Source organism: Vespula vulgaris, chromosome 7, assembly GCF_905475345.1.
Source record: "Vespula vulgaris chromosome 7, iyVesVulg1.1, whole genome shotgun sequence".
Classification (NCBI taxonomy): Eukaryota; Metazoa; Arthropoda; class Insecta; order Hymenoptera; family Vespidae; genus Vespula; species Vespula vulgaris.
Window position 1 is genome coordinate 2193716 of NC_066592.1, and position 24980 is coordinate 2218695.

General features: G+C 27.0%; 1 protein-coding gene across 3 annotated transcripts; it reads left to right on the top strand.

Annotated features, from left to right (window-relative positions):
• The first annotated feature begins 175 nt into the window (after nucleotides 1-175).
• LOC127065244 (inositol hexakisphosphate kinase 1) lies at nucleotides 176-24911 on the top strand. Of its 3 annotated transcripts, XM_050997323.1 has the most exons (8): nucleotides 769-790; nucleotides 1574-1700; nucleotides 8909-9295; nucleotides 10681-10807; nucleotides 12118-12197; nucleotides 12892-13067; nucleotides 13548-13753; nucleotides 21208-24911. In XM_050997323.1, exons 4-8 carry the CDS (start codon nucleotides 10686-10688, stop codon nucleotides 21968-21970), a joined length of 1347 nt encoding a protein of 448 aa, XP_050853280.1. In that variant the 5' UTR covers nucleotides 769-790; nucleotides 1574-1700; nucleotides 8909-9295; nucleotides 10681-10685; the 3' UTR covers nucleotides 21971-24911. The 3 variants fall into 3 exon arrangements, with proteins under 3 accessions (XP_050853279.1, XP_050853280.1, XP_050853281.1); XM_050997322.1 differs by lacking the exon at nucleotides 8909-9295 and having other exon boundaries at nucleotides 176-790; XM_050997324.1 differs by lacking the exon at nucleotides 769-790 and having other exon boundaries at nucleotides 9179-9295.
• Nucleotides 24912-24980: the final 69 nt, after the last annotated feature.

Consider the following 24980-nt stretch of genomic DNA (forward strand, 5'->3'; position numbering starts at 1 on the left):
AGGGAGAGAGAGAGAGAGAGAGAGAGTGAGAGAGAAAGAGACATGCGCGTTGATTGGACAATACTCGTACATTCGCGAGAATATTCAGCCAATAAGAATGTAAATATTTGAGAGTGCGTTTACAGAGAAATGGATCGCGCGCTGCACGTTGTTGCCTTATCCTTGGCAGCACGGTTTCTCTCTCTTCAGTATGCCATCCCCACCCACTTACAGCTGATGCGATCAGCGTACGTTACAATCATTGTTAATATTTTGTAAGAAAGAAACGACGAGGAAGGACCTGTTAAATCTAAAGAATATATCGTCCGATATAATACTGTCTTATAGATTCTGATTAATAGATAAAAATAAAGAAAGTGTTCATTAAAATTGTAACAGTGATTGTGACGTGGAAGTGAAAACTGTTTTTCTCAGACTGTACCACATAGAACACAAGGGGAATCGAGAACACAAACGGGAGAAGGAAATTTCTTATTGAAATAAAAGTTCATTTTTCTCGTTTATCTCTCTCTCTCTCTCTCTCTCTCTCTTTCTTTATCATTCACTATTTCTCTTTCTCTCTCTCTCTCTTTCTCTCTCTGCAAAAATAATAAATATATTATTCAATAAATAAAAGTGACTGAGAGATTGGATTGACATCCTGTAAGAGTACGCGGGCATGGTATATTTGACGGGTCTTTGGGGTATGGGAGAGACTGAATCACAGTGCCATAGCACCAGCGCTTCGCCAGTCTCTTCCTCGTTTCAGGATCATGACGAAGAAGTTGCGTTGCATCCTCTCAAGAATCAGGTATACAACCATTTTTTTTCTTCTTATTTACTTCATCATTCTCACTTCTCTTTCTTTCTTTCTTTCTTTCTTTCTTTCTTTTTTTTTACAAGGCGTATGCATAGATGTCATTGAGTTTGTTTGAATATATGAAATGTTTGTATTTACTCTACGAGATTACATTATCGTCTAACTTAATCAAAATAAACATCTCTTGTACCATCTGAGACTACTGGTCTCAGATCAAGTGTTATTTACTTTTTTTTTCTATTCTTTTCTTTTTTCTTTTCTTTTCTTTTCTTTTCTTTTCTTTTCTTTTCTCAAGACAACAAAGTTAAATATATATTGTGTGTGTGTGTGTGTGTGTATGTGTGCGTGCGTGCGTGTGTATGTATATATATATTTTCGTTTTCTTTTTTTCTATCTTACCAAATACTGCGTTTTTATTATTTATTTATTTATTTTTTAATTCATAAGACCAACATTAAAATTAATAGAATATGTCAAATTGTAAAGAAAAAAGGAAGAAAGTAGAAATAGTTTGTATATATAGATTAATATTTTTATTTACAAATATTATATCCTTTTTCATCGATTTGTTCTTTGTTCTTTAAATGACAGTTTTATTAATATTGCTAATAATTTGGTTATAATCGATTGATAGGAAATTATATAAATTATGAAAGAGAAGTTTTTTGTGATCAATTTTTTTTTTTTATATATATATCAATTATTGATCGCATTACCAGATCAGTAAAAAATTTTATATATATATATATATATATGTATATACATATATCTTAGGTTGGTGGACATACAAGGCTGCTGCTTCTCAACCAGAGTACAATTTGTAAACCATTGAACTGCAGGGAACTTGACTTCTATCAAAACATTCCACAAGATATACAAATGTTTGTCCCAAAATTCAAAGGTAAGATCACATGTATATCATTATAAAATGCATCATATTAATTATTGTCATGAATACTATATCATATATCTATGTATTTCTCTCTATTTGAATTTTTTATTATTATTAGAAATTACTAACAATTATTATAAATATTACTGAGACATGCGTATGAACACATAAATATATTTCTTTCTCATTTATGTTCTTTTTTAAATCATATATATATATATATATATATATATATATATATATATTTGTTTGTTATATTTCAGTTCTTTGTCATAAATTATATATATTATTTTGTCAGAATACAAGCGAATATTTATTGCTTATATACAGAATCACTGTGTAATTAATACAAATTCAAAAAAAAAATGTAATTAATATAAATATCACTTGAATAATTAATACAAATGGATAAATGATCAAATGAGTTTACATGTGGAATTGTATTTATATAATTCCAAACAAATGGATTAGTAAAATGATTATAAAAGAGTAACTACTTAAAAAGAAAAAAAAAAGTCCCATAATAAATGCTTGAAAAAGTCAATGTTAGGAAAATTCAAAGATTAAACAAAATTTGTATCTAATTATAAAATTGCGGAATGCTTGCTCGTCTATATTTTTCATTGTCTTCTTTCCTCTTTTCTATTTTTTGTCTCTTTTTTTTTTTTTAAATTTCAATATCACATAGCTTTTGTTTCTTCGAACTTAGTATTATTTGCACATTGTACTCAATATTAAAATAATTGAAAAGAAGATTAAAATGTCGCGAGCGTAATAATCACAAAGCTAGGAAAAAATACGTGTGAAATGTGGGTCGCGTTCGTTTTCTTTCTCTTTCCATTGCCATTATCACGTTGATTAGACAAATAAAACGACGATGATCAATAAGAAAATTCGGTCGTCTTATTATTATGATTGACTTTATCCGGAAAAAAAAAAAAACGTTATCGACCAAATTTTTTTCTAAGATTAATACGAAAGATCATTTCTCTCTTTCGATATAATTAATCATTTTTATCGAACTATCCGGCATTATTATTATCAGCAATAATCTCTAATATGTCATAATATGCTATATTAGAAAATATTTCATAATATTTTTTAAAATAATAATATCGTATATTATTATTAACAATAATCTTGATAACGTTTCAACTACGTCGTTTTGTTAATGGGAAAATATTTTTATAATTTTTTAAAAATTATATAACTTTTTTAAAATAGCGAAATCATACAATAAAATAATTAAAAAATTCTCAAAAACAAACATTTTAATTTGATTAGGTTTGTCTATATATATGTATATATAATACATACATATCTATTACGTGGAATTTGAATTATCGTACGAGGCTTAACGTGATTATAATGATAACATTATCATGCGTAGACACAGTTGTAGAATGGGACTGTTTGATGATTCCAGCCTATTATTTTCCATCTTAAATATATATATATATATATTTATACTTGCTATTCTTTCAATGAGATATTAAACAAAGTGATCCCGTTTGGTGCTCCTGTAACATCTGTAACAAGTGAATAAAGATCAAAGTGCATTTTGCGTATTGGCTTGATTATAAAAGCTTTGCTACACTTGCTACACGAGGAGACTTTATCAACGGAGTGTATTTTAAATAGACGCGTACACACACATACACGCATACCACGTGTGCACACACACATGCTCATATACATATTTATTGTATATATTTTTCTTTCATTTCTCCTTTTATCTTTTACTTTTTACATTTCCATATATTTTTGCGTTATAGGCAAAATTTAATAAACGTGTGTATATATACATATATATTATGTATATACGTATTTCATCAGATTTCACGTGGAACTTGTTTAATATTTACAATCTATAATGTTGACGTATTATATGTACATATGTATACTTTAATGTATTGCAATAGATCGATCAAAAGAGAAAATTTATTCGAGTAGAAAAACGAAGAGATTAGATCAGTCGAGTTCATTCGTTTATTCGTTTATTCGTTCGTTCGTTCGTTCGTTTCTTTTTTTCTTTTTCTTTTCTTCTTTTCTTTTTTTTTTCAAAATGAACGAACTATACAAAAATGCCATTCGTACATGCATACATATGTATGTACATACTTTCACATTCCCATGAGGCCATGCACAATGACTTTCTAATAGTGACAACACATCGTCATTGTAAAAAAACCTTTAGTTTTCCCTTTTCAACCCTCATCGAGTGTTTACAAGAAAAAATTATTTTATTATTATTATTATTATTATTATTATTATTATTATTATTATTATTATTATTATTATTATCGTCATCATTGTTATTATTATTGTCGTTATTATTATCATTTCTTTTTCTTTTTCTTCTTCTTTACTTTGCTAAAAAAGAAAGAAAAAAGAGAAAAGGAAGAAAGAAGGAAGGAAAAAAAGAAAAAAAGAAAGAAAGAAAGAAAGAAAGAAAGAAAGAAAGAAAGAAAGAAAGAAAAGAATTCGTGGCACACGCGAAGCTTTTGTTTAGTACGTAAGGTACATATACTCTTATTCGTGACGAGTAAGGTAAGAAGTACCCTCTTCTGCTAACAAGCACGGTGTTCAAATATTCCCTTGTATCTATAATTTTAATGGTATACATATATACATACATACATACATACATACATATGTGCTACATGCAAAATTCTCGACGTTATTCTTTCGTGTTTAACAATCGTAATCTTAGTGATATTATGTAACTCTTTCATCTTATTTATACGATCTACGGCAAAAAAAGAAAGGAAAGAAGAAAAAAGAATAGTTAAGTTAGGAAAATTGTTACGTTAATAACGAATTGTTTATACTATAGGATATGCCAAAAGTTTTTAGGCTTGTAATTTTGCAATTTGAAAAGAAAAAAATAAAAAAGAAAAGGAAAAAGAAGATATTAACTTAAAAATGGAATAATTGATTTTTAAAATCATTTAGGAACTTTTGGCTCATCCTGTTTCTCTCTCTCTCTCTCTCTCTCTCTCTCTCTCTCTCTCTCTCTCTCTCTCTCTCTCTCTCTCTCTCTCTTTGTTTGTTTATCGATCAAGTTCTATACAAAACAAGTATGACGTTTGCGCGGAATAATTGAGAAAAGTAATCATTTTTATTTAGAAGGATAGTTTATTGAGATTATAATTGTATTATTCATTTATTTTATTGATCTTTATTAATCATATAATTCATGAATGAAACGATTTGTATTGATGCACGCAGTTTATTGATAAACAACTTTTGGAATGTAAGTAATAATTATGCGAGTGAGGAATCATCTAGCTGATACTTGGGATGTTTCCTACGCTGAATATAAATTAATCACGTCATTGTTATTTACAATAAGCGCAAGGTCCTTAAATACGATAGAGCAAGTATCGAAGATGATCACATTTGACAGATATCGCATATACGTACATACATACATATATGCATATGTTTCTAAATAAAACATTCTTTTTTTGTCTAATATCGTTCTAATACGCATCGAGAAGAAATAATATGGCGTAGTATATAAATTTCAAGTAACGTGACCTTCGTTTTTCTTTTTTTGCGTTTTTGTCCGTTTCTTTTTCTTTTTTTTTTTCCAAATTAACATCAAAGAACAATTGTTTAGATAAATACAGTTGCTAGAGAAATGGAAAATTATTTAATGCTTAGAAATAAAGTACGGTAATAATTATTAAATGCTTTTGATAAAAAGTGTTCGCGCAGTTAAATCTAACCTAACCTAATCGTACGTTCTTGGAAATGGTTATGATATAATCGGCGTATAGAGTTCTGCGCCTTTGTAATCGCTTTTTAGTCACGGAAGTGACAACCCTATTGACCGCGAAATAACGCGTAGAAAGATATTAATATTTCGCTTTATTCGTACTATTTCTCCATTGAAATTTTTCTTTCGTTCCTTTCTTTCTTGTTCTTTTTCTTTTCTTTTCTATTTTCTTCCCTTTTTTTCTTTTTTTTCTTTTTTTTTAACGCAAGTTTTTTCACAGATCTTTTCATTTCCTTTTTCCTCTTTTTCTTTTACACTTTTGTAATATTAATACGTAAATTTAATAATTGCTTATTCAAGTGCTCATATATCGATTTTAGAAAGAGAAATGGAGAAAAGGAAAGAGAGAGAGAGAGAGAGAGAGACCACTTAATTTTTACCAATATTCACAACTTTGCAACATGCTATGTGTTTTTTTGTATAAATCTATGTTACTCTAAACCACGTTACTCTAAACATTTAACACAATTATAATATATACATTTGTATATCAAGTAAAAAGGTAATAATATTATACTTATAGGTATTAAGTATAAGTCGTCCTTAAGCGCGTAAAGTGGCTAAGCTATTTCCAGCAACACTTCAATTACTACTACTGGCATTTATCCCAGAACGATAATAATTCTGAGAACTTTAGCTTTAACGATACCGAGAAAATCGAGACTTGGAATATTTCGTACAAATGACCGAGTAGAAATTTCATGTTCTATTTAACGTTCAGGTAGATAGATAGATAGATAGATAGATAGATAGATAGACAAAAGAACAGATGGTTAGATAGATAGATAGATAGACAGACGAACAGATACATAGATAGATAGATAAATAGATTCACGGTGTGACTAAATTAGATGTTTCGCAGTCTCGTAAATGAGACTTCTCTTTCGATCGATAGTAGTCTCTACTTCAGTTGGTAGTAGTACATATGTATTCCCAATCGAAACTACCAGGTTTATTGAACCCTACCATTCAATATTTTTATTTTTATCTTTTATATTTTGTCTATTAGTTTCTCTTTTCCTTTCTTCGTTTTTACAAACTTTTTCCTCCTAATATTAAAATTTTACGATCAGTAGTAGCGTCCTTCTCTAACTATGAAATACTGAAAACAACCTTACGAGTAGATGAGCAATGGGAATTTTGTGTGCGCGCGCGTGTACGTGTGTGGGCGTGTGTTGTGTGTAGTAAGAGTTTGGAAAGGGAATCTGGTGAATGGCAAGAAAGGAAAGGAGGTTAGAAATGCGAGCGCGTGACTATCAGTGCCACCTGGCGTGACCATGAGCGTCTTTTATATATATATATATATATATATATATATATATATATAACACAGGACTCTTTTATCCTGCTTTCAAAAGAGGTCACGATCCTTTGATTTTAAATTTCCCTCTTTTTTTAGTCTACAATTTTTTTTTTATATTATACAGTAGGAACAAAAAAAAAATTTATCCGCAAAAAATCTCTCGAAAAAGGATTATCGATTTAAATGATTTTTGGTCTAACCTGTGGAAAAATTCGATGGATTACTAATTTCTTTATTTTTATTGAGATTTCGTTTCTTTTTATATATGCTCGTCGTTCATTATCGTTATAGATAGATCAAAATAAAATATTTCGATAACCTACGAAGATTAAGCGGTAAAGGAGCACTTAACATTTTAATTCTTTTTCTTTTTTTATTCTGTAGCTGTTAAGAGATAAGATTATTTGTAAAATCGTCTTTTCTATATTTATATTATATATTTATTTCTTCCAAGTATAGACTTTCGTGTATATCTCTGTATTTTGTCTGGAGCTTCTTTTCCTTGTTATTCTTTTTTTCTTTTTTTTTCTCTTTTACTTTAATTTTTTTTTTTATATACAAAATTTCCTCTATTCTCCAGAATTTTTTAAATTGAATATAATTATAATAATCGAACGTTTTTCTCGATGTGTTTATTGTATGTTGTGTAGTTAGTTCCAAAAAAAAAAAAAAGTAGTTTCGTCGTTGTAAACGTAGGGAGAGAGATGAAACAATACACTCGTAAAGAAACCTCTTTTGTTAGTAGAATGTGTATTTCATAGTATGAGTGCTTGAAGGACATCCAATGACGTATACTTATATCGGACAATCGATGATACGTGCGCGTCTCTTGTTTTATATCGTCTCTGTCCTATATTTACCATTACATGTCTTATCGGTGAATCTTCATTCCATCTTTTCACTTAAGGACGATAACTTCGTTTTATTATATCGAAAAGTAGCTAAGCTTTCTTTTTTGTTTTTCTTTTTTCTTCCTTTCTCTTTTTCTTTCTGTTTTTTTTCTTTTTCTTTTTTCTATGTCTATCGATCTTGAAAATTTACAATTTCATTATCATTATTTATATTTTTTTGTTGCGAAAAGCTTAGTACGAGATGAAATTTTAAAAATTATTTTAAAGATACTCTTTTCTTGAATTTTTAATGAGACGAAATTTATAAAAATTATTATTAATTATATAAGTGAAAAGATATCTTTAAAATTTTTTTAAATATTTTTTGTCGAATTTTTAATAAAACGAAATTAACAAAAAAAAGTTATTATATATTTGCAGTATTAACTGCAAGGAACGTGTAATACAAAGAATAAAGTTAAATAAGTATCTTTTTGGAAGAATTAGATTCTGCAATTTATCATTTTTTATCCTACAGGCAATTTATCTAGATCGAGCATACCTCAGATACAAAAATAGCATCCGTCTCATTTAATCTTCTTCAGAATTGCAAAAGATATGATAGATTAGAATTCGTAGAAAGGTATCTTACGATCATCAGCAAAATCTAAATATATAATCAAACCGATTCTATTAACCAACGATAAAAATAAACAAAAAATCAATCAATCAAAAAAAGAAAAAGAAAGAATATCAAAATATAGATTTTATTTTGATGCTATTCATTCGAAAATATCGATGCATCCATATTGATTTATACTTTTTGTGTTCCACTTGTGCGTTGATAAGAACATTGAATCTTTTCTACTATCCCTTATAGTATAATTAATAATACCGAAAAAGAACCATTGATTTATTGGATTTTATGATTTGACAATAAAAAGAAGGAAAAAAAACATACGACCAAATAAATACAATATAGAAATGAGAGAATTGATTTTCTCAGTTTTTTTTTCTCTTTTTTTTCCCTCTTATATCTTCTGCGTTAGAAGTCAGATGCATATATACTTATATATATATACACATTTATATATACATATATATATATACGTATATATAAAAAATAAAAATATTCCTTTGTTATATGATATACATAATACATTATTCTACACAAATGTATGTGTATATATATATATATATATATATATATATATATATATAATAATTGATTGATTGGCTTCGAAATGCCATTTTGGGCAAAAAGAAGTGTTGCACAATACATGATTATGTGCACTTACAGAAGCCAGAGAGAGATTCATCGGTTTTGTAAGGTATACACGTCTAAGGATGCCAGTCCCTTTGTACAACGGATGGTTAGGAGATGAAAATTGTGTTGGGGATGTTCAGCCGGATATTGTGCGAACAATGACACGGCATTATCAACGGATAGGGAACGCAAGTTTGAGTATACAAACAAAAAACAAAAAAAAAAAACAAACAAAAAAAAAGAATGAATGCATCAACTTCGATATGTTTGATGATTGTCTAGCAAAGAACATTTTCTTTTAAGTATCCCGAGAGCCAATAGTCACAAGGATACGTGTCTGGGAATCGAGGCATGGCCTGCTTGCAGACCCACTAGTGCCCTGAACAAATTCCATTTGCTACTCCTTGGCCAATGCTCGGGGTTTGTATTATGTTGCTGATCATCAATATATATCCATCGTGTGATATTAGATATCTGAAGATCGAAAAAAAAATTAATAATACATAAACGGAAAAAATATATACATATATAATAATAATAATAATCAAAAGAAATTTAAAGAAAAAAAAAAAAAAGAAAGAAAGAAAAAAAATAAGATTTCATTTTATACAGTTCGATCGTATCCCAGTATAATATTGCCTGTGAGATTCTCTTCGTATACGTTTATTACAGTCAAAATCATCTATGCAATCATTATACATAGTTATTCGAGACCCATAGTAATTTCCTAGAGCGATCGATTGTTCACTTTTGACACTACCTTCTTAGTAAACATTTGTTCTAATCATTTTGACATCAACAAAGAATTAGAATTTTTTTTATTTTATTTTATTTTATTTCATTCTTTTTTTTTTTTTTTAAATCTTTTTTCAAACGTCCATCATTTTCCTCAATTGCTTTTTATCTTTTTTTTTATCTTCGTATTTCTTTATTTTTTATTTTTTAATTTTTTTTATCTTTTTAATCGTATCATACGAAATTTGTCTACTTCCACAACAGCACCATCCCGTTGAAGGGGACGTGCACGTATTAACTTTATTATTGTTATAATTATATTATATTATATATTATTATTATTATTGTTATTATTACTATTATTATGATTATTGTTACATATAAGAAAAGTGTCTTAGATTTAAGTAAACGCGTATAATGTAAGATAACAGCTTCGAAATAACAAATGCAACGATTTTCTCTTTCTCTCTCTTTCTCTCTCTCTCTCTCTCTCTCTCTCTCTCTCTCTCTCTCTCTCTCTCTCTCTCTCTATCTCTCTATCTATCTCTATCTTTCTGTTTCTCTTTTTTTCTCAATATCTTTTTTATAGATTAGTAACGTAAATAAAAAAGTAAGGTGTGTGTATATATGTATATGTATGTATGTATGTATGTATATATATATACACACATCCATACATATATTATATATACATACATATATACATATATAATTTTGTATAATGATTGTCTTTGCATTTTATCTGAGTTTTGCATAATTTCGAAAAAAATTAACTACAACATATTGCTGATATATATATGTATGTATGTGTATATATATATATATATATATATATATATATATATATATATATATATATATATATATATATATAATGAAAAGAAACTTTCATGTAATAAAATGAAGCACAAAAAAATGACATAAATAAAAAATTTCTCTCTCTCTCTTTTTCTGTCTGTCTCTCTCTCTCTCTCTCTCTCTCTCTCTCTCTCTCTTTCTCTCTCTCTCTCTCTCTCTCTTCTTTTGTGGCAATTAGAATCGTAGAATTGATCAATACGATGATGTTTCAGGTGTAATGCAGGCCTCCAGTAGCGGTGAAGTTACATTAGATAAACGGTACAGTCCAAGTTTTAGAGAACAAGATAATAATCGTCAAGGAAAGGGTTCGACTAAGAGGAAACGCGATGATGTACTCAGGTTAGTATTTTAATTTTTTATTTAAGTTCGAATTTCTTCTTTCTCCCTGAAACAAAAATTTAAATACAATAATGTGAAAGCTATAATATTTTATTTATAATATCAAGTATGATATGTAATCGAAAAAAAAAAAGAAATAAATATATTCGGAACTTGAGATACAATATTTTAAATTCTAAATTAAAAAATAGCGTGTATAATATATTTTTATTAAATAAATACAATGACTATATATTTCATTTATTCTGGTATAATTATAATACTAGTACACTAAGTATAGTATAGTATAATAATAACTAATATAACAACTAATATCATAATTATACTGTATATAATATGTAAAATTATTATTATTATTATTATATAGTATAATATAATAATAATAACGTAAATATTATTATAATAAATATAAATATAATATAGGATTATCCTACTATATCTATATAGTATAATTAATTATAATTATACTATTATGTATAAGTAATAATATAACTCTTTCACATTATGTAATTGTTATATAATATAATATATAGTATAATTTATACGCGTGTTAAAATTCCGCGTGATTTTCCTCTAATTCGTTAGATATCTTCTGTCGCTATACATAATTGAGGAAATATATATATATATGATGCGACAATATAAATATATGTCAAATTCGTATGAAACTCATTTTTGGACAAAGTTCAAGTATGTCATATTTGTGTGCATCGTAGAACGTTCAGAGAGACAAAACGAGAAATAGAGATAGATATAGAGAGAAATACTAGAAAGCTGGATCAACTATTTGAAAATCGTATCGTTTGAATCGTTAACTATCCGATATATATTACTTATATATTCTTTTTTTTTTATATATATTTTAACTCGATGTGAAATTTGATTTTACAATTAATGAAATAATTGATATAGATATCGTCTGACAGCTTAATCATCTATTCGAATCATCAATCGAATATAACTAACTCGAATATTTAATATATGTACGAATATATATGTACATATGTGTATATATATGTACACATATATATGTATGTATGTATGTATAAATTGTAACCATTTATCTTATCATATTTAAACATTTTTAACGAAGTCTAGAAATTTCTTTTTTCTTCGTCAAACTTATTGCGATTCGTTTCATTTGGTCAGAAATTTTTGTCGATCACGAAAAAAAATTTCTGTCTCATTTTTATTCATGGTTCGATATTTAAATATTAAAAAAAGAAATAATAATAATAATTTTCTCCAATGACACGTAATAGATGCAAATAATATATTTCTTCCTCTTCCTATTTCTTTTTCTTTTTCAGGATGAGAATACATCGTAGAAACAGTACTATCGATATATTAAAACCAGAAATGCATTTGGACAGCGCATCGAACAGACAGTGTATGTGTGTTTTATTATCGTAAATACTTAGATAAAGAAAAAAGAAACAACCAAAAAAAAAAGAAAAAAAAAGACCAAAAAAAAAAGAAAAAAAAACAATTCATTGATCAATGTGTTTGTTATTATGTAATTCCTGGCATATGTATATATATCAGATCATAACACGATCGAAGAATGTTGTAGCCGCATACTTATTGCATAAGTTCGATTAATTACGATCGGTTCAAAATGATATACGAAAGTGCGAAGTAATGCGGGACATTTAAAGTTTAGGAGAGGGAAAGAAAGAGAGAGAGAGAGAAAGAGATAGATAGATAGATAGATAGAGATAGTGAACGGAGGGGTGGGGAGGGGAAGGGGGTTGGGTCGTTACTATTTTTGTATCATATCTTATAGACAACTACTACCGACTTGTATAGTCGAATTTAGTTTGTGATGAGATCGATGAATTAAATGAGAATGTAAATTATTCGAACATTATTGATAATATTTTCTTTTCTTTTCTTTTACTTCATTTTATTGTATCATATTTTATTTTATTTCGTTTTGTTTTTATTTGTCAATCGATCGATCGATAGAGTGATAAATAATTGATCGATTGATTTCTTTTTCTTCATCATATAAATAAGATAAAGCATAAATTGATGATTTATTTGACGTGATGACGAATTTGAAATGTTCATTTTTCAAGCAGATTTCCTATTATTGGAGAATATTACTTCTCAATATAAACATCCGTGTATACTCGATTTAAAAATGGGGACCAGACAACATGGCGATGATGCCAGCGCAGAAAAGCGAAGTAAACAAATAGCAAAATGTGCCGCCAGTACGTCGGCTTCTTTGGGAGTACGATTATGTGGAATGCAGGTTGGTTGAGTTTAATTTTGTTGTACGTAAATACGTAATATTGTGAAAATTTAAACAAACAAAAAAAAGAGAAGAAAAAATCAGAAAGACAAGATTATAAAAGATCGTGAGAGATATATCGAATGATGTTTATACAGGATGGATCTAAAGTTCCTAGATGATATTAAAAATCGATATTTAATATTGATAATATATTAAAAATATTTTATGAAATATATATATATTTGTATATATATATTTTTTATAAAATATTTAAAAAAATACAAAATATTTTTTTCAGATCGTAAAAAATTTTCCAAGCATGTGGTTTTATGAAAATATGAAAGAAAAAATAAAAAATAATATAATTGATTTTTAAAATCATTCAGATCCTTTTCGATTATATTCTACATATATAGATATCTTTATTATATTAAATTAACGAAAGAGATTATATATCTATATATATATGTGTGTGTCTCTGTGTGTTGTATCTTTTAGGTATATCAAGTTGATACGGATCATTATATAAAAAGAGACAAATATTGGGGCAGAGAATTAAACGAGGAAGGTTTTAAAGCTGCCTTATATCGATTCTTTCACAATGGCTTTTGTTTACGAACATTGGTTATCGAAAGGGTGATATCTCGATTAGAACTATTGCGACGTGCTATCGAAAGGCAAAGTAGCTATCGGTTCTACTCGTGGTAAGAGATTCTTTTTTTTCATTATATTAATAATAATAGTTATAATAATAGTAATAATAATAATGATAATAATAATAATAATATTTATTCATTCATTTATTCATTCATTATCACTAAATAAGAGATATTTCACAATATAAATGCACTATTGCTTCATTATTCACTAGCTCTCAATTGGAAATGTTTAAATATTGTTTGTTTTCTATTTTTTAATCTCTGTAAAAAGAAAGAGATTGGAAAATGCACGAAAAATTTGTCCACGATGGAAATGAAAATAAAAAATTGAAATAAAAAAGAAAAATTGAATTCCTCCATGCTCGATGAAATTCACACGGCACGTTTACCTTATGAAAAGGCTTAGCGACTATTCTTGGGTGCAACTGACCTGTCTATACATACATAACATATATCTATATCAATTTTCCCGTGTAGAGCCCGTATAAATAATTTAAGCCGTCCAATGAATCACTCGGTGAATAATTACAGTAAAATGTCAGAAGTTGCTCTTGCATTATCTAATTATAAGGGTGAATCGTTTATTCGTGCATTAATGCCACCACCTTGTATTCTCATCATCATGAGAGAAAAAGAGAGTGAGATAGAGTTGTTATATATTTTATATATCTTATCTATAACATTATTCGATATTTAATCGATCGTAAATAGAGTAAGCGGAACGTGTTAACGATCGAGAGATCTTTTGTCGTTTAATTACTAGAACTCGAGAGCCTCGATGATTGTATCGCATGTGTAGCAAACGATGCATGAAGATAAGCAAGAGTGAATAAGAGACATAGAGCGAAAGAGAGAGAGAGAGAGAGAGAGAGAGAGATGAAGGGAGATGTTCAAGCATACAAGTTCATTGTCACATAGTTATTTACACAATAATAACTCCGTTCAACGTTGTATAAACGAAGGATCAATGAAATAACTAACAATAAGAGTTAAGTTTTAATCATACCCCCTTTGTATTTTCTTTTTTCTTTTTTTAACACATTGCAGGACAGACATTTTCCTTATTATTATTATTATTATTATTATTGTTATTGTTATTATTATTATTATTGTTGTTATTATTATGATTATTATTATTGTTGTTGTTGTTATTGTTATTATTGTTGTTATTATTATTATGCTTCTTATATTATTTATATATGTATGCTTAAATAACTTTTTAAGTAGTACTAATAATTTGTAGATTTAAATGTGGTTCGGATAGCAAGTGATTTTTTTTTTTTTTTTTTGAATAAAACATTCTTGTGGGTCAAATGTTCACTGTCATATCAAATAATTCAAAAAATTTATAGCAGATATCTCGTGATCTGTCTGTAATGTGTTAAAAGAATTATAATAATTCTGTTTCATTTCTTTTCTTAATTTTAATGAGAGAACACATTCTGAAAATTTTTTCGTGCATTTTTTTTCTCTCTCCAAGTAGAATTAGTAAGATCCTCGTATTGTTCATTATAATAATCACTATTCTGCGAGCTACTAGACGAATACATCGCTTATTTCATGAAACATTTATTTATATATGTATATATTGAATTGGCCAATAACTAATGTAACAATAGGAAATACCATAGTGTTGTTTATTTAAATATAAAATACTAACAATATTTAATAGAAAAAATATTAATATTATTTATTTAAATATAAAATACTATAAATCTTAATATTACTTATTGGCCAACTCAAACAAAAATATATACATATATATATATATATACATATACATATATGTATTGACTTGATTAGAATTCTGTGGAAATATCGGTCATGTTGGAAATTTCGTTGATAAAAATTGAGGCAATACTTTTTTGTACATACACATATATATATATACACACATACATACATACATAGTTTCAATATATACAATATATATAGTTTATCATCACGAATGACTGCCTTGTCCGATAGATCCACTATTTTAGATTCTATCGCATGAACGATGAGAAACAAAGAGAAAGAGAGAGAGAGAGAAAGAGGGAAAGAGAGAGATAGAACGCTTTTATTAAAACATATGTATATGTATGTATATATGCGAAAGTCTGCTTTGTTATCCGTTCTTCCTAAAACAGTGATTGGTTTTCATGCAAAACAAAGTATGATTTCATAGAGAATGAAACTGTTTTTTCCGTTGTTCTATTAACACCTTCTCTTCTTCTTTGACACTATCGTTTTTCTATAATCAATTTCTCTATATGAAACTCAATAATACATATACATAAAATCGCAAATATATAGGTAGTACAATATTTAATCGAAGAGAATAGTTTATCGTATGTTTTTTTCATAGAAAACGAATGAAGAAAATAGATAAAATAAAAATGATTAAAATATATTAAATAGACACATACACACACACAAAGAAATCAAAATTAGTATTTATATAAGTGATTTTTATCGATGATAAATTTGATTTAAAAAGTATGAAACTATATTATGTGAGATGAAAGCAAAACGAAAATATAAAAAAGGGATGTGCAAGATAAGATTTTCGAGGAAATTGTGAAGTAATATATGAAAAAAATCGATAAATCGATATATATATATTTTTTTTTACGATTATACTCTAATCTCTAACTCTTTCTTGGAATATAACACGTATGTGAATTTGTTGTACGTATTAATCATTGGAATAAGAACGACGCAATCATTCTAAGAGAAAAATTCTCGTGTGTGTTTTTTAACTCGCAGTACATGGTTTCTCCACGTGCTGTTTTATTTATAAATTTACAGAAGATATATGTCTCTATTTTTGAGGTTAACCTTAAAAAAGCGCATTGGGGTCGATTTGATACGTAGTCGGATAAAATTTTAAATTGAAGTGTACCAAAAAGAAAAAAAAAGAGAAATAAGAAAGTACAAAAAAAAAGGTATTGACAAATATATATATATATATTTAGTGAAAAAGAAATTGTAAATATTTTATGGTTTAAAGACGGATCCGAAACAGAAGAAAAATTGTATTCGAGGAAAAAAAATTCTGAATATTTTTTTTGTAAGTTTGTTAAGATTCATAACAAATGAGGGATTTAATCGACATGAACGAGAGTATTTATGTATGTGTGTATGTAAACAAAGGTTTCATATTTAAATTTAAATATCCGACATTTTTCGGATTCTTTTAAGAAAGAACGTGACAAGAATATTTTTTATGTTATTTATTATTCGAAAGGTATACAATCACACGCACACTCACATATACACACACAGATATATTTCAAGGTAGCTTCTGGAATATAATATGCGTAGTTTTTATCATTTAATAGCGATACTCAAGTTTGCACGTGTCTCATTTTTTATCGAGTAATTTTCCATCTTATGACTCTTGACATAACCTCTCTCTCTCTCTCTCTCTCTCTCCTCTCTCTCTCTCTCTCTCTCTCTCTCTCTCTCTCTCTCTCTTTTCTGTCTATCTCTCTTTCTCTTTCTCTTTTACTCTTTTACTTTCTCTCTCTTTTTGATTGTGCGTGTGTGTGTTCTTTCTTTGTCATAAACGAACCTTCAATCGTTTCGCAAAAAGAATCAGAGTTAAGGCTAATTAAGCTTGTTGATTGTATGGAAAGTACTATATAGGCAGCTTTTTTTTTTCATAAGAGAGGTTTTTAATTATGATCGTTAATAAATGTGCAAACATGGTGTTTCTTTCTCTTTTCTCATTGTATCTTTTAAAATATTATGCTACTGGATCGTTCTTTTTTCATCATCATGATAATTATTATTATTATTGTTGTTGTTGTTATTACTGTTATTGTTATTATTATTGTTATTGTTGTTGTTATTAATATTATTATTATTATTATTGTTATTGTTATTATTATTATTATTATTACTATTATCATTATTATTATAGTATTTATTTGTTTAATCATACAATTGCGTTTTATTACGTTTGTATTATTAAATTGTATAACAATATCACATTGTATGATAATAATAATTTATATAATATTCTTAATCGAAAAGTAATTAGATAATTAACAGATTAATAAATAGGACATTGTTTTAGAATAAAGAAAAATTTTTTGATATATATCGTGACAAAACAGAAATAAATATAGATAAAGATATTCGTCTGATATATCATGAATGTTTAATAACACGTGAAACAAAATAATTTAACAATTTGTTTATTTTCAAAGAGTCACGAGCTCCGTTAACACGGCGTGAATCCATTTAAACGCGATAACATGCATATATTTGTTCGCGCGCGTGTGTAGTCTGTGAGCGCGTATAGCGTGTTACATACATAAATTAGTTCTCTTCGAAGGTAAATGGGAACCACATATCATGATGATGTCATAAATCGTTAAATCGTATTGCGCATATGGCATCTAGTAGTTTTGTGGAATCGTGGCTCTTGAAAGAAAAAGAAAAAAAAAATTGTGAAAAGGAAGAGAGAAACAAATCTACGAAGAGAATATTTAAAATTTATTATTGTTACAAATTACGAAATAAATTTGGGTTTTATACAGATTAGATATTTTTAATTAGATGGGTAGATACATAAATAAGTAATATAGATTATTACAAATATTTTTAACGCTGTCAATTGTAAAAAATAGATTTTTCTTTTTTAATTTATATAAGGACGAGTACTCTTTAAATTCTGTGTTCGTATATAAAATTTAATATATAAAAAACGAAAAAAGCCTAGTTTGACCTTAAGTCGAACGATACAAGATCACAATCTGCTTTTATCGATAATCTCTGCTTTGCTTAAATAGCATTTCATTTTCTTTTTCTTTGTTCATTATTATTACTATTTACTTTTGATTCGCTTTTCTTACTTTTCATCTCGTTTGAATTCATTAATGTGCTTTAACACGCTCGCTACTTTTCTTTCCTTTTTTTCTTTTCTTTCTTCTTTTTTTTTCTTTCTTTCTTTCTTTTCTTAAATCAACATTGTATTTAAGGAATAGAAATAGTATCTGTTATATAGATAACCGCTTATTTAACCTAATTTTATTGCATATGTACATACAGGATAGAATTTATGATTAGTCTTTGATTTGTTTGGACATTTGAGATTGTGATCTTAACATAATCGTGACGAATGTAAAGACAAACACATAAGAATGCTCTTTTTTCTCTATTTATTTATATTTTATTATTATCTTTTTATTTTTTTATTTTTTTTTTATATATTTATGGTTCAAACACGTTTCCTCTGATACATACGTTATTTAAATAACGCATAATTATTTAAAAAACGCATAAATCATTTTTATATGAACACACACACATACAACAAGTCTCGTTTCTTAGCACATAAAAATTGTATAGAAACGAACTTGTTATTTTGTCAAATTATTACCTCAATACATATTTTTAAAGTTAAAAAAAGGCATGTTTAGTTTTAATCATTAAATTCCATCTTGAATGTATAATTATTTCGGTATTGTTGATGTTGTTATTGTTTTTGTTGTTGTTGTTGTTGTTGTTACTGTTGTTTGGTGTTGTTGTGGTGAATAAGCAATATTACTTATCTTTTTTTTTTTCTTTTCTTCTTCTTCAACCCCCTTTCGACAATGAAAAAGACAACAAAAAGAGAAATAAAATATACTTTGAACAACATATTACGAGTGGACCTGTTTTTATTTTGTTAATATTTTTTTTATTCATTCTTTTTTTTTTCTTTTTTTAATTTGAAAAATTATTTTCTAATTTTGTTTTCTCATATAACGTTTGAGACGTGCGTATGATGACGTATTTAATTTACGTCGATTATACGTCGATTATACGTCGATTATACGTAATACATAGATATATATATATACACACCTACATGTATATATATATATATATATATATATCGACTTATCGCTAATCGCAATTAACTTTCAATCGAACGATACTTTATAAGTGATGACATCGATTAGTCATTGCTCTTAACCTCTCTACTACGTCATCATTTTTTATCGATATATACACGACGTGAATCAGTCGAGAGGAAAGAAATTATCGACATCCTATATTCTTTTTTTCATGTATAACATCTTATATTTCTTTTTTCTTTTTCTTTCTTTCTTTCTTTTTTTTTTTGTTGAAATAGATTGATACATGAAATTCGATATACGTATGTATATATACGCTGCTGTAAATGAATAATATTTGAATAAATGATTTGTACAATATGAGAAAATTTATATCGATATTTTCGTTCGTGATCGTATGTATAATCGATGTTCGAATTGTCGATCGATATACAGACAATTGAGGGAATATTTAAAATCATTAATGATAATAATTATGATATATCGTATAACAATATTAATTGTATATGTATGTGTATATATATATGCACTTAATAAAAAAAATATATATATGATCGAATTTTATGTACTTATGTTTCAATAATATGAGTTAGTATATAGAGATAATATAAGAAAGTTAAGTGAACCTTCTAAATGGGTCGTTTAATTATCGATCATTTTCTCTCTCTTTTTTTTTTTTATCTAGTAGAATGTCAGATGTCGTCCTTTGGCATTATTTAATCTCGCATGAACTCGTTTATATTTTATTTTATTTTATTTTTTTTTTCTTGTTGAGTCTTTGACACATTATAAACGCATTCGATATATTCATCTTTTCGAAAGATATTACGTATCAATAATTTGTTTATAGAAAAAAAAAAAAAGAAAAATTACAAATGCATGATGTGTAAGAAATTTACATTTTTTTTAAATCTATTTTCACAACGAATCCTCGATCATCGTCATCGTCATCGTCATCGTCGTGTTTGTCGTCATCTCATGACATCATTGATTTTAAAAGCACTACATGCATTATTATATTTTGATGTTTTCACAATGTTATTATAAATGTTTGCTTTATATATATATATATATATATATATATATATATATATATACACAATATGTCGCTTATATTTATAAAAAAAAATGAAATTAATATATAAAACAAACGAATAAGCAATCTATCTTATCTGGCATGAACATGTATCAAACATGTTTGTACTTTACACATATTTATGATTAGATTTGATTTTTCAAGAAAAGAAAAGAAAAGAAAGTTAACAAAGGCAAAACATTATTTACTCTATAAATATTGTTCGAAGTTAAAGATATTTTTCTTACTTTATGCGTATTTTTTACAATCTATACATGATAAGAAAAGAAAAAGAAAAAAAAAAAAGATTAACGATCAGTTCGTTCGTGAAAAAAAAAAATATGTCGAACATGTTCATACCTGTAATAGTTTGAGATCACTTAAAAAAAAGAAATTAAAAAAAAGAAAAAGAAAAAAAATCGAGATAGACGATAGATCGGCTAAATAAAATAATAATAATAATAATAATAATAATAATAATAATAATAATAATAATAATAATAATAATAATAATAGTAATAATAATAAAATGCAGATAGAGAGAGATATAGAGTGAGAGACAAAAATGATAACGTGTGCTAAAAATTTTTCAGTTCGTTGCTTATAGTGTACGAAGGATATCAGATAGAGGAATTCACAACGCACAGACATGCAACATCCCTTAGAGTCGAAGAGGAATCGAATGACTTGAGTTTCATGGAAAATACACCTGGTGGTTCGGATACGTGTTACGACGCAGATACGAGCAATAATTCAACGGACTATAATCTTTTAGCGCATGAGGAAGTAAGCCAAGCAGCATTGCACCGTGGTTTTGGTGAGGCTGCTGCCAGGGGTGCTAAAAATACAACAGCGTTTTATCCGGTTAACGAGGAAACCGTTTTTATGGATCCACCACCAAGTTTGATCAATACAGTAGTTCAATCTCCGTCATATGACAATTGGATGTTGTATAGTAGTAGCAGCGGTGAAGATTATTGTTTTGGTCAACACATAGCCGCCAATTCGGAAGACACCAGTTCTGACATTGATATTAGAAGTGAATGCGCATTGAAACGTAACAGGCACAAACATCGTTTGCGTTCTTACGACGACGTAGAACAGGATCAAGATGAGTTGAAGCCAAGCGGCATTTCGAAAAGATTCCGTGTAAAAACTGAACAAACAACGACCTCCGTGCAAGATGCGATGGTAGATGTAAGAATAATAGACTTTGCCCATACCACCTTTGGACGGAGCAGTTTAGCTTTGGCATGTAATTCAAGCTCGATGATACACCAAGGTCCTGACTGTGGTTTTCTTACCGGTTTGGATAGCCTAAAACGATTGTTAATGGAGATATTGACTGAAGGTTAATTACCTTGTCTTCTCTGGAACGATGACTATTATCGTGACTACTATATAACAAATAAATAAATAAATAAATAAATAAGAATATATATATGTGTGTATATATATATATGTATATACACATATGTATGCATGTATGTATGTATGTATGTGTATCAGAGAGAATACGAAATCTCTTTTATCAATAAAAAAAAAAAAAAAAGAAATATAATAAAAAGTAAAAAAAGTGGGAGAGGGGATAAAAATGCAAAATATGGTTGCAATATTTATTTTTGGATTTTCGAGAAAGAAACCGAAACACGATGATCGTCATTTTTCGAAGCTATAGTTTAAGGGAGTGGAAAAGAATATACAAAAAAATTTACAATTAGTAAGGACGTGTAAAATTGATCAACGACAAGGTAATAAATTAAATAACAATAAAAGAAAAGAAAAGAAAAAAATAAATATATATATATATATAGATAGATATTAAAAAAAGAAAAAAATAATAAAATAATAAAAAATAAAATAAATAAAAGGAAATAATCGAAGATGAAATTCTTCCGAGAAAAAGCGGCGTTAGAGTTCAATTAGAAAGTAGTGCGTGTGTACATAATATAATTTCTAAACAAAAAAAAAGTTAAAAAAAAAGAAAAAATAATAACAATAATAATAATAATAATAACAACAATAATAATAATAATAATAATAACAATAAAAAATAAAAAGAGCACACTTTCGAGAATTTGCATATGTATTTTGTAAGAAATTATAATGCAAAACTCGCGCGTTTTTTTCTCTATATAAATATAAATTACTTTCAAGTATTTTGTGTGTATATATATGTGTGTGTGTGCGTGTGCGTGCGCATGTTTGCGTATGTGTGTATGTATATATATATATATACACACATATATATGTATGATGTACGTACGTATGTATGTATGTATGTATAATTATATACCAGAAGAAACGTATATAAAAAAAAAAAAAATAATAGGTTTCATGGTTACAAATGTAGTGTATAGTTGATGAAAAATGCTCCTGCCAATTTACTTACACAACGTGACTGAAACAATATATATATATATATATATATATATATATATATATATATATATACATATATACATATATACATTGTATATCTTTTAGATTTGTTTCGTTAGTAGAATCGATTAACTATATGCCACCTAAGATAGAATAATTTAAAAAAAAAATTTTGTTTGTTACATATATATATATATATGTATGTATATCTATATATGTATCTATATAGTATATTCTATATAGGTTTATTAGAACTGATTTCTAAAGTATTTGATTTGACGATGACTTAGACGAAATGAAATGGAACCACTCTTGCTGATATTTTGATGAAATATGTATGCGAGACACACACTTTGTTCATTCCTAATATCTTCTTCATTCGTTCTCTGCCTCCGCTTGAACGTAAACGTGTTCTATACGATTAGCTTTATTTTTTCTCTCTTTTCGACATATACACATTATTCATATATATAAAAGAAGACATTTATTGTGTCATCATTTATAGAACGAGTAAACCAGTGACTTCTTTTTCCATGTTGTGTGTGTGTGTGTGTGTGTGTGTGTATCAATGTGTGTGCGTATATGTGTTAATGTACGTATCTGCGTGTGCCCCTTCACAAATATATATAAGCATAATTTTTCGTTTCCTTTTAAAGACTATGATTTTATTGACTTACTATAATTTTTATTATATGTATATGTATGTACACATCACTTTATAAATATATAGACAGAAAAAAGTGAATTATATGTAAAATTAGTTCTTATTATGCAGTATGTTATGTTATCAATAACTCTTTTTCTCGCGAATTGCAAGGAGCACATTTCATTATTATGTTTATATATCAATCATTATAATTAGTATACAGTATTACAATAAGAAAAATTTTATTCTTAAAACAAGAATTTTATCGACGAAATGTTTGTTGTGTATGTATTAGAGAAAAAGAGTATGTGGACTATCTTTTAGAGAAAAGAAAAAAACGAAACGAAAAACAAAATAACAAAATAAATAAAATAAATGAGGAAGCATATTTAACTGTTTCAAAGTACAACATTCTATGGACTGTATTTCCGATATACATATGCATATATATATATATATATATATATATGTATGTATATATATGTATATAATAATTTAATCGCACATAACAGATGCATTACACGCTATTGTTTTAAAATAATAGTCCACGGCTATCATACTGATAATATGACGTTATTTACTGTTGGAAATTAGTATATAAGAAATGTAAATATTGTAAAAGTTCGTCGTTTATATATATATATATATATATATATATATATATATATATATATATATATATATATATATATATGTATATGTATATGTATATATATATTCTTCGTTATAGCACATTCTTCCTCTGATTTTCACATTCTATATATGAAATTATATGTATATATTCAATATATATATATATATTGTGTATAACAGCGATTGAAAAAGAAAAATAATGGGGGCAATATGCAAAGCAAGATATTTTATAGTAGAAAAGCAATTTATTTACCTGATCGTATATAGGCTTAGCGACCTAAATGAATAAAAATAAAAAATAAAAAAAATAATAACAATAATACAAAAATATATTCCACATTATATGCAACACGAATTAAAAAAAAAAAAGAGGAAAAAAAAAGAAAAACCCGTATGTACAGAAGAGAAAAATACTATTCAATATATATGAAAATTAAATGTGTACATTGTATGTATACATTATCTTTTAATGCTAGTATTTACTAGCACGAATTATTACAAATTCCTGTGTATCATGTGAGAATTTATATCTTTTAAATCACTATAAATAAGAAATTTAGTATTAGCAATATTCTGATATAATGTACATTAGAATTTCATGTCTCTTTGTCCAGAAAATAAATTAATTTTATGATATATATGTGACGTTTATATATATGTATAAATATATATATATATGTATGTATATGTATATATATTTATCTT